Source organism: Herpailurus yagouaroundi, unplaced genomic scaffold (genome assembly GCF_014898765.1).
Source record: "Herpailurus yagouaroundi ecotype Mexico unplaced genomic scaffold, PumYag 67120, whole genome shotgun sequence".
NCBI classification, from domain to species: Eukaryota; Metazoa; Chordata; class Mammalia; order Carnivora; family Felidae; genus Herpailurus; species Herpailurus yagouaroundi.
The window spans coordinates 498,665-511,779 of NW_024419969.1; the positions used below are offsets into that span (position 1 = coordinate 498,665).

At 35.3% G+C, this 13,115-nt stretch overlaps 1 protein-coding gene across 5 annotated transcripts in view; it reads left to right on the plus strand.

Moving 5' to 3' along the window:
• The window catches only part of LOC121024775 (lysine-specific demethylase 6A-like), a 100,625-nt gene that overhangs the window by 39,617 nt on the left and 47,893 nt on the right, over nucleotides 1-13,115 (plus strand). For 4 of the 5 annotated variants that reach the window (XM_040467004.1, XM_040467005.1, XM_040467007.1 and 1 more), the window contains 3 exons: nucleotides 240-332; nucleotides 946-1,329; nucleotides 9,407-10,182. In XM_040467004.1, coding sequence (XP_040322938.1) covers nucleotides 240-332; nucleotides 946-1,329; nucleotides 9,407-10,182 — 1,253 coding nt within the window. The remainder of the gene's footprint in view (nucleotides 1-239; nucleotides 333-945; nucleotides 1,330-9,406; nucleotides 10,183-13,115) is intronic. The other variant, XM_040467003.1, reaches the window with a different exon arrangement.

The window sequence follows — 13,115 nt, forward strand, 5'->3', positions numbered from 1 at the left end:
TTTCTCTTCTTTTACTGTATTTATTTTAAAACATAAAAATAACCTTCTGGTGAATTTTTGTTTTTAACCATCTTTTCTTAGATTTCTGGGAAGATTGCATTTTAGAATTGATTACTTGAGCTTAGAAATCACCATATTTGACTAAACAAAGGTTCTGAGTTTGCAGTCTTTTCATTGACAGGTTGCCTGATTGGCTCTTACTTCTTGAGTTTAACTGTGTATTCTTTTTATTTTTTTAGCACTTGGAGCAGCTGCGGGCAAATAGAGATAATTTAAGTGCAGCACAGAAACTGATGCTGGAACAGTTGGAAAATCAGTTTGTCTTAATACAAGTATGTATATTATTTTTATCCTAATATTTATTCGTGTTAAATATTTGTCTTGACTACAATGTCATTTGAGAGTATATGAATTCTGATTTCTGTTTTCTACATGAATCCAATAGCATTTATGTATGTGATCGTTAAATGCCACCAGTGGGTGCCTTTTGATTTCTTAATAGCCATGATTTAATGTAGAACAAAACCATTCATATTATACTTTTTTTTTTTTTCGCATATTCTTTCAGTTGTGTTCTCTGGGCTTATTTTCATTATTTTAGAATTAAAGTACCATATTGAGGTGGAGATGTTTTAAGGATTGCTTGATTTCAGGGATTTGGCATAAATGGAATAGAGTAGAAATTTGAAATTTTGTGATATTCATGATATAAAACAAAGCCTATAAATGACTGACTAATCATAACTTTAAAGTGCTTTCTTTTCCTTTATAACTCTAAGAATTTTCTTTAAGTATATAATGAAAAGATTTTTGCTTTACCCATGTTTCAAATTTAAAATATATGTTTGTTAACATAGAGATATTAAATATTATAATGATATTAGGGATGTATTGATTACACATTTTCAAAGTCACACAAGCAAGTTTTCTTTTTTGTTTTTGAAGATGGGACAGACAGGACAAACTACTGGAATTCCTAATGGGCCAATAGCTAACTCATCACTGCCTACAAACTTTATCTGTAGCCAGCAACCACATTCTACTCTGCCTAGACAATCTAGTGTCTCTCAGCCTGAAGTTCGCTCTGCTTGTTTTGAAAAGCCTTTGTCCAATGGACCATTTGCTGGAGGCTGTGCTCCTTTTGGCACATCAAAATCACTAGGGAGTACAGACAATATTTTGGTAGGCAATAATTATGTAACAGAAAGTGGAAGTAATGGAAATGTGCCTTACCTGCAGCAAAACACACTCATTCTACCTCATACCTGCACAAACCTGACCAGCAGCACAGAAGAGCCATGGAGAAAACAGCTGTCTGACTCCACTCAGGTAAAAGATTAGCTGCTTTGTTTGCTCTTAAATAATTTTTCTTTCACTTAAGTATATTTTGAGAAGAGAGATAAAATTTAATGAGTTTTTATCTATAAAAATTAATTTTTAATCACAATTATATGAGAATTTTCAGTATTTTAGAAACGTATTAATTGAAAGACTATATGGTAGGTAGGGGCGACTGGGTGACTCAGGCGATTAAGCATCTGGCTCTTGATTTTGGCTTAGGTCATGATCTCATGGTTTGTGAATTCAAGCCCTGCATCCTGTTTGGGATTCTCTCTTTCCTTCTCTCTCTGCCCCCAACCTATTTGCACATGTGCACTTTATCTCTCAAAATCAATAAACTTAAAAAAAAAAGAAAGACTGTATTGTAGAGCACTTGTAGGTTTATGGAAAATGGAGCAGAAAGTATAAAAAATTTAGTCTTGTAATAGTGTGGTGTGATAATAACAAATAAGGTATTATTTTTATTTAATATGTATTTATTTTTGAGAGAGAGAGAGAGAGAGAGAGGGGGCACGTAAGTGAGGGCGGGGCAGAGAGATGGAAACAGAATCGGAAGCAGGCTCCAGACTCTGAGCTGTCAGCACAGAGCCCGACATAGCGCGCGAACCCACATACCGTGAGATCATGACCTGATCCAAAGTCAGACATTTACTCGACTAAGCCACCCAGGTTCCCCTGATAAGTTATTATTAATACACTATTATTAACTTTAAGCACATAATTTACATTTTTTCTTGGTGTCATACTTTATACAGTACTGACAAATTGGTAATGATACATGTTCACCTTTATAGTATCATACAAAACAGATTTCACTGTCCTAAACATACCCTGTACTTCCATATATTTATTCTTCCTTCACATCCCTGAAACTATGCCAGTAACCTATCTTTTTTAAGTTTGTTTATTTTGAGAGAGCACTAGCAGGAGAGGGGCAGAGAGAGAGTGGGAAACAGAAACGTCCAAGCTTGCTGTCTGGGTCTCAGTCTCATGACTGTGAGATCATTACCCAAGCCGAAATTGTCGCTTGTCCCTCAATAACATGTATTTTTATTTTTATATTGTTGCCTTTTCCATGGGTCATATAGCTGAAATCAGTATAGTATGTTACCCTTTTAGAATGGTTTCTTTCATTTGCTAGTTTGCATTTTAGGTTCTTCCATGTCTTTTCCTTGACATGATAACCATTTTCTTTTTCATCACTGAATCATATTCCATAGTTTTTTGTTTTTTTGTTTTTTTTTTTTTTAATTTTTTTTTTTTAACGTTTATTTATTTTTTTGGGACAGAGAGAGACAGAGCATGAACGGGGGAGGGGCAGAGAGAGATGGAGACACAGAATCAGAAACAGGGTCCAGGCTCTGAGCCATCAGCCCAGAGCCCGACGCGGGGCTTGAACTCACGGACCGCGAGATCGTGACCTGGCTGAAGTCGGACGCTTAACCGACTGCGCCACCCAGGCGCCCCTCATATTCCATAGTTTTAATGAACTACAGTTTAGTTTTCCTTTTGTTTACTGAAGGACTTCTTGGTTATTTGTAAATTTTTGCAATTATGAATAAAGCTACTTATAAATATATACGTGCACTTCTGTAGACATAAACTTTTCAGCATCTTTGTGTGAAAAGAGCATGATTGCAGATAACATTGTTTAGTTTTGTATAAAACTTAACAAATGATCTTATAAAGCATCTTATAAAGCATACCATTTTGCATTCCCATCTGCAATGACTAAGACTTTTTATTTCAGCTTTTCTTGTCATTTGATGGTAAAAGTGTTCTAAGTTTGGGGAGTATAAACAAAGTACCATACAGTGGATAGTTTTTAAATAACAGAAATTTCTTTCTCACAGTTCTGGAGGCTAGAAATTCATGATCAGGGTACTGGTAGATTTGGTATCTGTTGAAGGCCCTCTTTTGGCTCATCATCACCTTTCTTCTACTGTCATCAAATGGCAGGAGAAATAAGGGAACTCTCTTGGGTCCTTCTTATAAAGGCACCAATTCCTTACTTGAAGGATGACCCAATAATTTCTAAAATGTCCCATATCCGGATACCATCATATTACGTATTAACTTTCAACATGCAGATTTTAGGAGTACAATTGCTTTTATGGTCTTAGTAGTTTGGACGTCAGTAACTCTAATAGGGATATGGTGGTATCTCATTGTTTTAGTTTTATAATTCTCTTAAGGCGTTCTGGAGCATCATTTCATGCCATCTGTATATTAGCTTTGTGAGGTATGTATTCAGATCTTTTGACCAGTTTTTAATTCGACTATTTTCTTATGTTGGGTTTTAAGCGTTTTTCCCTTCTGTGTACTGTTTAATGGTCCTTAATTGCATGTGACTCTTACAAATTTCTCCCAATTTCTGCTTCTCTTCCCATTCTCTGACAGTGTCCTTCACAGAGCATAAGTCTTTAATTTTAATGAAAGTCCATACCAATTCTTTCATGATCATGCCTTACAACTTATATTTGACAAATCTTCTCCATGGCTGAGGTATCTAGATTTTCCCCTATGTTAATCATAGTTTCATATTTTCACATTGTACATTTAGGTCAGTGACCCACTTTCAGTTTTATTGTATGGAGGGTGTAAGATCTTTGTCAAGGTTCATTTTTTTTTCTTAATATGGTTGTTTAGTTGTTCCAGCACCATTAATTGAAAAGAGTTACTCTGCTCCATTACAGTAATGCTTTTGCTCTTTTATCAAATAGCTGTTGGGGATTGATTTATGTGAATCTGTTTCTCAGCCCTATAATATGTTCTCTTAATCCGTTTGTTCATTCCTTGATGCTTTGATTAATGTAGCGTGATACTAAATCCGGAAATCAAGTACTGCAGTTCTTTCCTGCAGTATTGTGTCGGCTCTTTTGGATGTTTTGTTTTTCAATATAAACTTCAGAATCACTCTGTCAGCTTTCATAAAAATACTGCTGGGAATTTTATTTGGATGCTTTGAATCTGTAGATGAAGTTTGTAAGAATTGACATCTTAAAATATCTAAGTATGAGGGGCACATGGCTGGCTTAGTTGGCAGCACATCTAACACTTTTTAAAAATTTATTTTTCTTTATCAATATTCAAGTTTTAACATACAGTGTAGTCTTGACTTCAGGAGAAGAACCCAGTGATTTATGACACCCAGTGTTCACCTGGAAAAGTGCCTCCTTGATGTCCATCACTTATTTAATCTAAACTCCTCCATACCCTGCCTCCCTCTACAACAACCCTCAGTTTGTTTTCTGTATGTAAGACTCTTATGGTTTGCCTCCCTCTCTGGTTTTATCGTATTTTTCCTTCCCTTACCTATGTTCATGTGTTGAATTTCTCAACTTCCATGTGTGAGTGAAAACATATGATTTATATCTTTCTCTAATTTATTTTGTTTAGCATAATAACCTCCAGTTCCATCCGCGTTGTTGAAACCGGCAAGATTTTGGTCTTTTTCATCGCCAGATAGTATTCCATTCTATATATGTACCATATCTTTCCTATCCAATCATCAGTTGATGGACATTTGGGATCTTCCCATGATTTGGCTAATGTTGATGGCACCACTGTAAAACTTGGGGGTACATATGCTGCTTCAAATCAGCATTTTTGTATCCTTTGGATAAATTCCTAGTGGTGTAGTTGCTGGTTTATAGGGTAGTTCTATTTTCAGTTTTTTTGAGGAACCTCCACACTGTTTTCCAGAGTGGCTGCACCAGTTTACATTCCCACCAACAGTGCAAAAGAGTTCCCCTTTAACCATATCCTCACTACCAACTGTTGTTGCCTGATTTGTTAATTCTAGCCATTCTGACACGTTTAAGGTGGTATCTTATTGTGGTTTAGATTAGTGTTTCCCTGATGATGAGAGATGTTGAGCATCTTTTCATTTGTCTGTTTGCCATGTGTATGTCTTTGGAAAAATGTCTACTCGTGTCTTTTGCCCATTTCTTCACTGGGTTATTTGTTTTGTGTGCGTTGAATTTGGTTTATTCTTTTCAGACTCTGGATACTAACTCTTTATCTGATACGTCATTTGCAGATATATTCTCACATTCCGTCATTGTGTTTTAGTTTAGTTGTTTCCTTTGGTGTGCAGAAGCTTTCTATCTTGAAGAGGTCCAAGAGTTCATTTTTGCTTTTGTTTCCCTTGCCTCCAGAGACATGTGGAGTAAGAAGTTACTGTGGCTGAGGTCAGAGTGGTTTCTTCCTATTTTCTCCTGTAGGATTTTGATGATTTCCTGCTCCCATTTACATTTTTCAACCATTTTGAATTTATTTTTGTAAATGGTATAAGAAAGTGGTCCACTTTAATTCTTCTGCATATTGCTGTCCAGTTTTCCCAGCACCATTTACTAAAGAGACTTTTGGGTCACCTGGGTGGCTCAGTTGGTTAAGTGTCCGACTTTGGCTCAGGTCATGATTTCATGGTTCGTGAGTTTGAGCCCTGTGCTAGAGCGCTCGTGTTTCAGCACAGAGCCCAATATTGGGCTCAGACTCGTGAATGGTGAGATCATGACCTGAGCCGAATTCGATGCTTTAACCAACTGAGCCACTCAGGTGCCCTCATGATGTTCTTTACTATATTTCCTGTGCTGTGCTTTTCTTCCTGTAATATATTTTATAACTGAAGTTTGTACCTCTTAATCCTGTTCATTTATTTTGCATGTCTTCCTACAGCCCTCCCCTCTGGTAACTACCAATTTATTCTCTGTATTTGAGTTTGTTTCTGTTTATTTGTTCATTTATTTTGCTTTTATTTTTCCACATATATGTGAAATCATGAAGTATTTGCCTTTCTCTCAGTTATTTCATTTAACATCATATTCTTTGGGTCCATTCATGTTATCAGCAATGACAAGATTTCGTCTTTTTGCGACTTTGTGGCAGTTTTCCATTGTGTATTTTTAAATCACATTTTCATTATTCATCTATATACTGGCCCTTTGGGTTGCTTTCCTAATTTGGCTATTGTATAAGTAATAAACTTATTTTTTATGCTGTGGTATACACAGAATATATTTGTATATATATAAATAAGAGAAACTTATTTGTATTCTGTGGGTAAGCATCTAGTACTGAAAGTGTTGAATCACATATTTCTATTTTTAATTTTTTAATTTCCATTTTAATTTTTAGAACCTTCATACCATTTGCCATAGTGTTTGTACCAATTTACATTCCTACCAGTAGTCTGCAAGAGTTCCTTTTTCTGTATGGCCTCTTCAACACGTAGTCCTTTTGTAATTTTTTGATTTTAGTCATTGTGAACAGGTTTAAGGTAGTATCTCATTGTAGTTTTTATTTGCATTTCTCTAATGATGAATGATCATCATCTCAAAAGATGTTGTAACTTTTCTTGTGTCTTTGGCCATCTCTGTCTTTGGAGAAATATCTGTTCAGGTCCTCTATTTTTTAATTGGACTCTTCAGGTTTTTGGTATTGACTTCTTTTTTTTTTTTTTTTTTTTTAAACATTTACTTATTTTTGAGAGGCTGAGCAAGACAGAACACAAGTGGGGGAGGGGCAGAGAAAGGGGGTTACATAGAATCCAAAGCAGGCTCCAGACTCTGACCTGTCAGCACAGAGCCTGATGCGGTGCTCACACTCACAGACAGCAAGATCATGACTTGAGCCAAAGTTGGCCACTTAACCGACTGAGCCACCCAGGTGACCCGGTATTCACTTCTTTATAGATTTTGGATACTGAGCACTTAATGTATATATCATTTATAGATATCTTCTCCCATTTGATAGGTTGTTTGTTTTGTTGATGGTTTCATTCACTGGCAGATGCTTTTTATTTTGATGAAGTCCCTGTGGTTCATTTGTGCTTTTGTTTCCCTTGCCATGGGAGACATATTTAGGAAAATAAACATCAAAGAAATTAATGTCTGTTGTTTTTTATGATGTTTTAGGTTCAGTTTTTTTGTGTTTTAGTTAGGGTTTTCTGACCTTGGATTTGTCACCTAAAGTTTTTCATTAATATAGTGTTTGGCCTTGGCATTTTTAAGTATGGATTTTGGTGGTCTGTATGTTTATGTTCAGCAGTTTCTTACATTGGACATTACTCACTTAAAGTCTGTATTGTAATTACTGTGTTTAATGTTTTTTCTGAATTTGTTTTTTACCTTAGTAAGTTGCTCATTGATAAATCTCTGAATTTTGTTTGCAGCCATTATCTTGTCTTTAACCTCTAATTTTAATTTTTAACTTGGTTTTCTAAGAGTTTTTTCCTTTGTACATAAAAGGTTAATGGTCAACTAATGTATTACGGCCAACTTGTGTTCACCGTCATTCAGGCTTCTATCAGCTGTCTATTTATTGGGTTCAGTTGAGGAATACAGTGAAAATTGCAGTCAGTTCTCCAGTCCTTCTTTATTTTCACTATACCATGGATTTCCTTTGAAGGAATTAATAAATTCAAAATACTCTGGTTTATAGCTAGAGAAGTCTCTGGGTCAGTTTTGACTACGGTGAATGAAGTTTTTATTTGCCTACTTTGGAATATTTTGAATGTTGATTTTATTAGACTACAATATTTGGGGGTGTGTGGCTGAGGTCATGATCTCATAGTTTTTGCGTTTGAGGCCCGGTCAGTTCTGTGCTGACAGCTCAGAACTGAAGCCTGCTTCAGATTCTGTGTATCCTTCTGTCTCTGCCCCTCCCTTACTCACATTGTCTCTCTCTCTTTCAAAAATAAACATTAAAAAAAAAATGTTTTAATAACAATATTTGCTACTTTTGTTTTATGAAAACTGATTTTGTATAACAAGGATTTTATCTGAATTACTCCATGATTGTTCTTTTGCTTAATTATTTAATACTGTATTGTTCTTTTGTACTCTTAATTTGTGTCATTTTTAGCATTTCCAGTATTAAGGTAGATTAAATATAAATAATATTTCTTATATAAAACATTCTTTTTAGGGTATCTTAGATGGCAAAACTTAACGTCAACAGCATGCTGACAGATTTTAGTTAATTAAAACTGACTTTTGTGTATATACAACTTAATTCCATTTCATATGAAAACAGAAGACTTTTGCCTTGTCACTACATTGAATTAATTACCAACTCAGAAAGAAGCTACTGTAAGATTTTCTCTAGGGTTTTGAGATTTTTAACTACATCTAGAGTTTTGTATTAACAATATGTCAATGTATAATTATATTTGTAATTCTAAAGAAGTTATATATTACATATTATTTTAATCAGTGTTGCTAAATTACTGTCGGTAAATGAGTTCTTTTTAGAGCAGTTTACAATACTAAAGAGAAATTTCAGGTAGTATTAATTTAATTCATTGCTTATAGTATTTTAATTCCATTAAGTAATTCCTGTTTGATTTAAAACTTTTTATTTCAATAAATTATTCTATAAAAATGCTGTAACATTATCCGTATATTCTAATGATGTCAATTTGGGAGAAAAATGTCTTCAATTCTTAATTAGTGGGGACACTGCGCTTAAAATGTCATCTTGGGCTGTGAGGGGTGAGGTTAAGAGCGTAGAATTCCATGTAAGTAATACCTTGAAATATTTTCATCGATTTAATAGTTTTGCATTTTTGATGAAGGATACCTGCTAAATTTATGTTATAGGGTCACTGGTAATTTTAATGGTTGTGTAAGTATACTTCCTGTATGAAATTTATAATACTTTTTAGATAAATGACTTGTGTTATTTAGTCTGTTATGACTTGGCAATGGCTGTGTGTAATAAATTTACAGATATGTTTCTCTTAACGTGAAAATGTGTCTATCAGAATTGAACTCTAAAAATTCTTAAAGCTTTATGTGAAGAAATCTTGTTGCACACTAATGAACAGAGTAAAATTATGCAGCCTCGTTACATAATTTTTGCTAAGAATATTAGCTACATTTAATCAGTGGATTTTAGGAACTTTTTAAAACAATTTTTAGGGTTTGAGTTGAAGTATAGTGCACATTGTTTTTGGTGGCTCTTTAAACATTTATAATCCTCACTATTATTCTGCATTCATATTCTGAGTTTGCATAATAGGTTTAAACAAATTTTGGTAATTTCTTTTCTGTTTTTCAAGGGGCTTCACAAAGGTCAGAGTTCACATTTGGCAGGATCTCATGATGAACAACCTCCTTTTCACACTGGGCCTGCCCAGTATCTCCAGGCAGCTAGCACTGCTATTCAGAAACAGACTGGACATCAAACTCTGCCTAGCAATTCAGTAACACAGGGAGCTGCTCTCAATCACCTCTCCTCTCATATTGCTACCTCAGGTGGACAACAAGGCATTACCTTTACCAAAGAGAGCAAACCTTCAGGAAATCGATCTTTGGTGCCTGAAACAAGCAGGCAATTTGGAGACACACCTAATGGCTGTGCTGGTGTCAAAGGACTTTCTAATCATGTTCAGCAGTTGATGGCAGAACCTGTTTGCAATCCTAACCATGGAGATTCCCTATCACCAAATGTACAAATTTCAGATAATCCTCAGATGTCTGCCTTGTTGATTGGAAAAGCCAGTGACAGTGAGGGGACTGGAGCCTGTGACAAAGTTAATAATTTTCACCCCAGCGTTGATACAAAGAATAATCATTCTGTTGCCTCGTCACCCTCTTCAGTCATTTCTACTGCAACTCCTTCTCCAAAATCCATTGAACAGACAACTACACACATTGTTCCCAGCCTTAACAGTCCTCACAGGTCAAATACACTTAATGGAGAAGGGCTAGAGAACTCACAGAGCTCTGTAAAAACAGACCTGCCTATAATTAGCCAAAAACCTGGTCCTTATGTTATACCATCAATGTCTGTGTCCATATATTCCAGTTCCTCAGAAGTTCTGAAGGCATGCAGGTTAGTATGGGAAAATTTGTCACAAAATGAGAATGGTTGACTACCGTTGATCAGAAAACTGAAATAATATTTTGATTTTATAAGTAATAGCAATTATTAACAAACAATTATGTAAAAAGTGATATAGTCACATGTAAAATATTCATTTCCTAAGGTTCTTTGTTATGTGTTGGTGTTATGGTCATACCTTGTAAGTATCCAATGTGAAAAGCATTTTCTTATACTTCTTATCTAAAAGTGTCTTCTGGTTATTAGAGTTCTGTATTTTTCCGTAATTAACCTTATTCTGGGAATTGAGACCTAAGAATGAGTTTAAATCATACTTGATAAGAAAACAGCAAAAAAAAAGACTAGAAAACTATAACTATGATTTCTTTTTAGTAACAATTTTTTCTGACTATAAAGGGATTGTAAAGTGTATAGGAGGAATTTGAAAAATGTAACAGACTGTCAGTCACTCTGTTGAGGGCAGCCATATTCTGCTATTCTGAGAAATTTCTTAATGGTGCAGTGCCTTTCCCCTGCAAAAAAAAAAAAAAAAAAAAAAAAATCAAGAATAAGGAAGACTTTCTTTGTGAAACTGTATAGATTTCCCCCTCCTGTGTGTCTTAATTTTACCTTTATAAAAAAGTCTTATTGAGATATGATTCACATGCCTTATAGTTTGCCCTTTTAAAATATATTTTATTGGATTTTAGTATACTCCCAGATATGTGCACCTACCACCACAGTCAGTTTTAATTTTTTTTTTAACGTTTTTTTAATTTATTTTTGAGACAGAGGGAGACAGAGCATGAACAGGGGAGGAGCAGAGAGAGAGGGAGACACAGAATCTGAAACACTCTCCAGGCTCTGAGCTGTCAGCACAGAGCCCGACGCGGGGCTCGAACTCACAGACCGTGAGATCGTGACCTGAGCCGAAGTCGGACGCTTAACCCACCAAGCCACCCAGGCGCCCCCACCACAGTCAGTTTTATAGCAGTTGTAGCACCTCAAAAACCTGACATCAAGTTTTTAATTCAGTGTTTTTATTCTGTTAGTACTAAACACAATGAAATCAAATCCTAAATGAAATAATAGATTATTGGTTTCCTTTCTCGCATTTACTCATGGATATCCCTTATAAGAAGCAATGTAAAACTTAGATGAACTCAGTTAAAGGGCTTCAGTAAACTTAGTACATAACATTTGAAATTTGAATACTGATATTGGATTTTAATTTTTTTCTAATTGAGGTTAAAGTTAAGTAATATAGAAAGTAAAAATTTTTGAACTACCTTCACTGTTTTGTTTACTATAAGTTTCAAAGGTGAAAATAATTCCAGCTAATGACCCTGAAACTGGCAGTTTTTAGGTATCCTCTGTCTAAAATTTCTTAAGGAGCGCTTGGGTGGCTCAGTCAGTTAAGTGTCTGACTTCAGCTCAGGTCATGATCTCGCAGTCTGTGAGTTCAAGCCCCGCGTCGGCTCTGTGCTGACAGCTCAAAGCCTGGAGCCTGCTTCAGATTCTGTGTCTCCCTCTCTCTCTCTGTTCCTCCCCCACTCATGCTCTCTCTTTCTCTCACTCTCCACAATAAATCAACATGAAAAATAAATAAATAAATAAATAAATAAATAAATAAATAAATAAATAAATAAAATTTCTTCAGATGTTGAGTCGCTTAGATTATTTTTTTTAAATTTTTTTTTCAACGTTTTTATTTATTTTTGGGACAGAGAGAGACAGAGCATGAATGGGGGAGGGGCAGAGAGAGAGGGAGACACAGAATCGGAAACAGGCTCCAGGCTCCGAGCCATCAGCCCAGAGCCTGATGCGGGGCTCGAACTCCCGGACCGCGAGATGGTGACCTGGCTGAAGTCGGACGCCCAACCGACTGCGCCACCCAGGCGCCCCAGTCGCTTAGATTATTTAATAGATAGCAAGTCAGTCATTAATTGTGTGTCACTAAGAAAGTTCTACATTAAAGCACATTTTAAAATTTATATGTAACTTGTGCTTGTAGCCACCTAGTGTGAAGTAATGGGACTAATGTAAAGAATTAATATTTTGTGTAAAGTTATAATTAAGTAGAATTGGTATTTTCCATATTTTAGTAGATTGTAATCTTCATCTCATTTTTTGAAATGTATGGAAACATTCACTTCTCAGTAAAATATTTTTTTGAGATTCAGTTTTGACTTGGAAAGTACTAAAAGGACTTTTGCCTTACCCCAGATGTGTAGTTTTATTTTTTGAAGTCACAAGTATTGGTGCACCTGGGTAGCTTAGTTGGAAAAGCATGTGACTCTTGCTCTCAGGGTTGTGAGTTCCAGGTCCCCCCCCCCACCCCATTGGTTATGGAGATTACTTTAAAAACAAAATCTTCAAAAATAATAACAATAATAATAAAGTTGAAAGTATCTTTATTTAAAATACCACTAGGAACCTGTGATTTCATGGTTTTTTCAGTTAATGTAGCTATTAATTTATTATTGAAGGTATATTAGCCACCACCACCCCCTACTTCCTTCAGAGAACAGAGGGGAAAAACAAAGAATAGAAAAGATAGGACAGAGGAAAGAGAATAACCGAACAGGTTCTGAAAAGTTGAGGTTAAGTATGAGGTTACGTATTCTGAGGCTTTCAGATAGAGCCACGTTGGCAAGTGATAACGGTCTTTGACCAGTTCTGTTAAGTAATACTGTTGTTTTCTGCACAGGACCCTGAATTCATATTACTGCAAAGTAACCACCAGTGTGAGAGAGTCTTTACCTGGTTAAGAAACTTCTGGAGAAAAGAAACTTAAATTGTATATGACTTTATCTGTAAAATACTGTTCACTTTTTGTTCTAAATGATAATGTTTGAAAGTAAATTTAAATAAGGTGCCTTAAAAATATTTCTTACATAGTAAAAATTTCCCTAATAGGAAGTTAACTACATTTAAGAACTTTC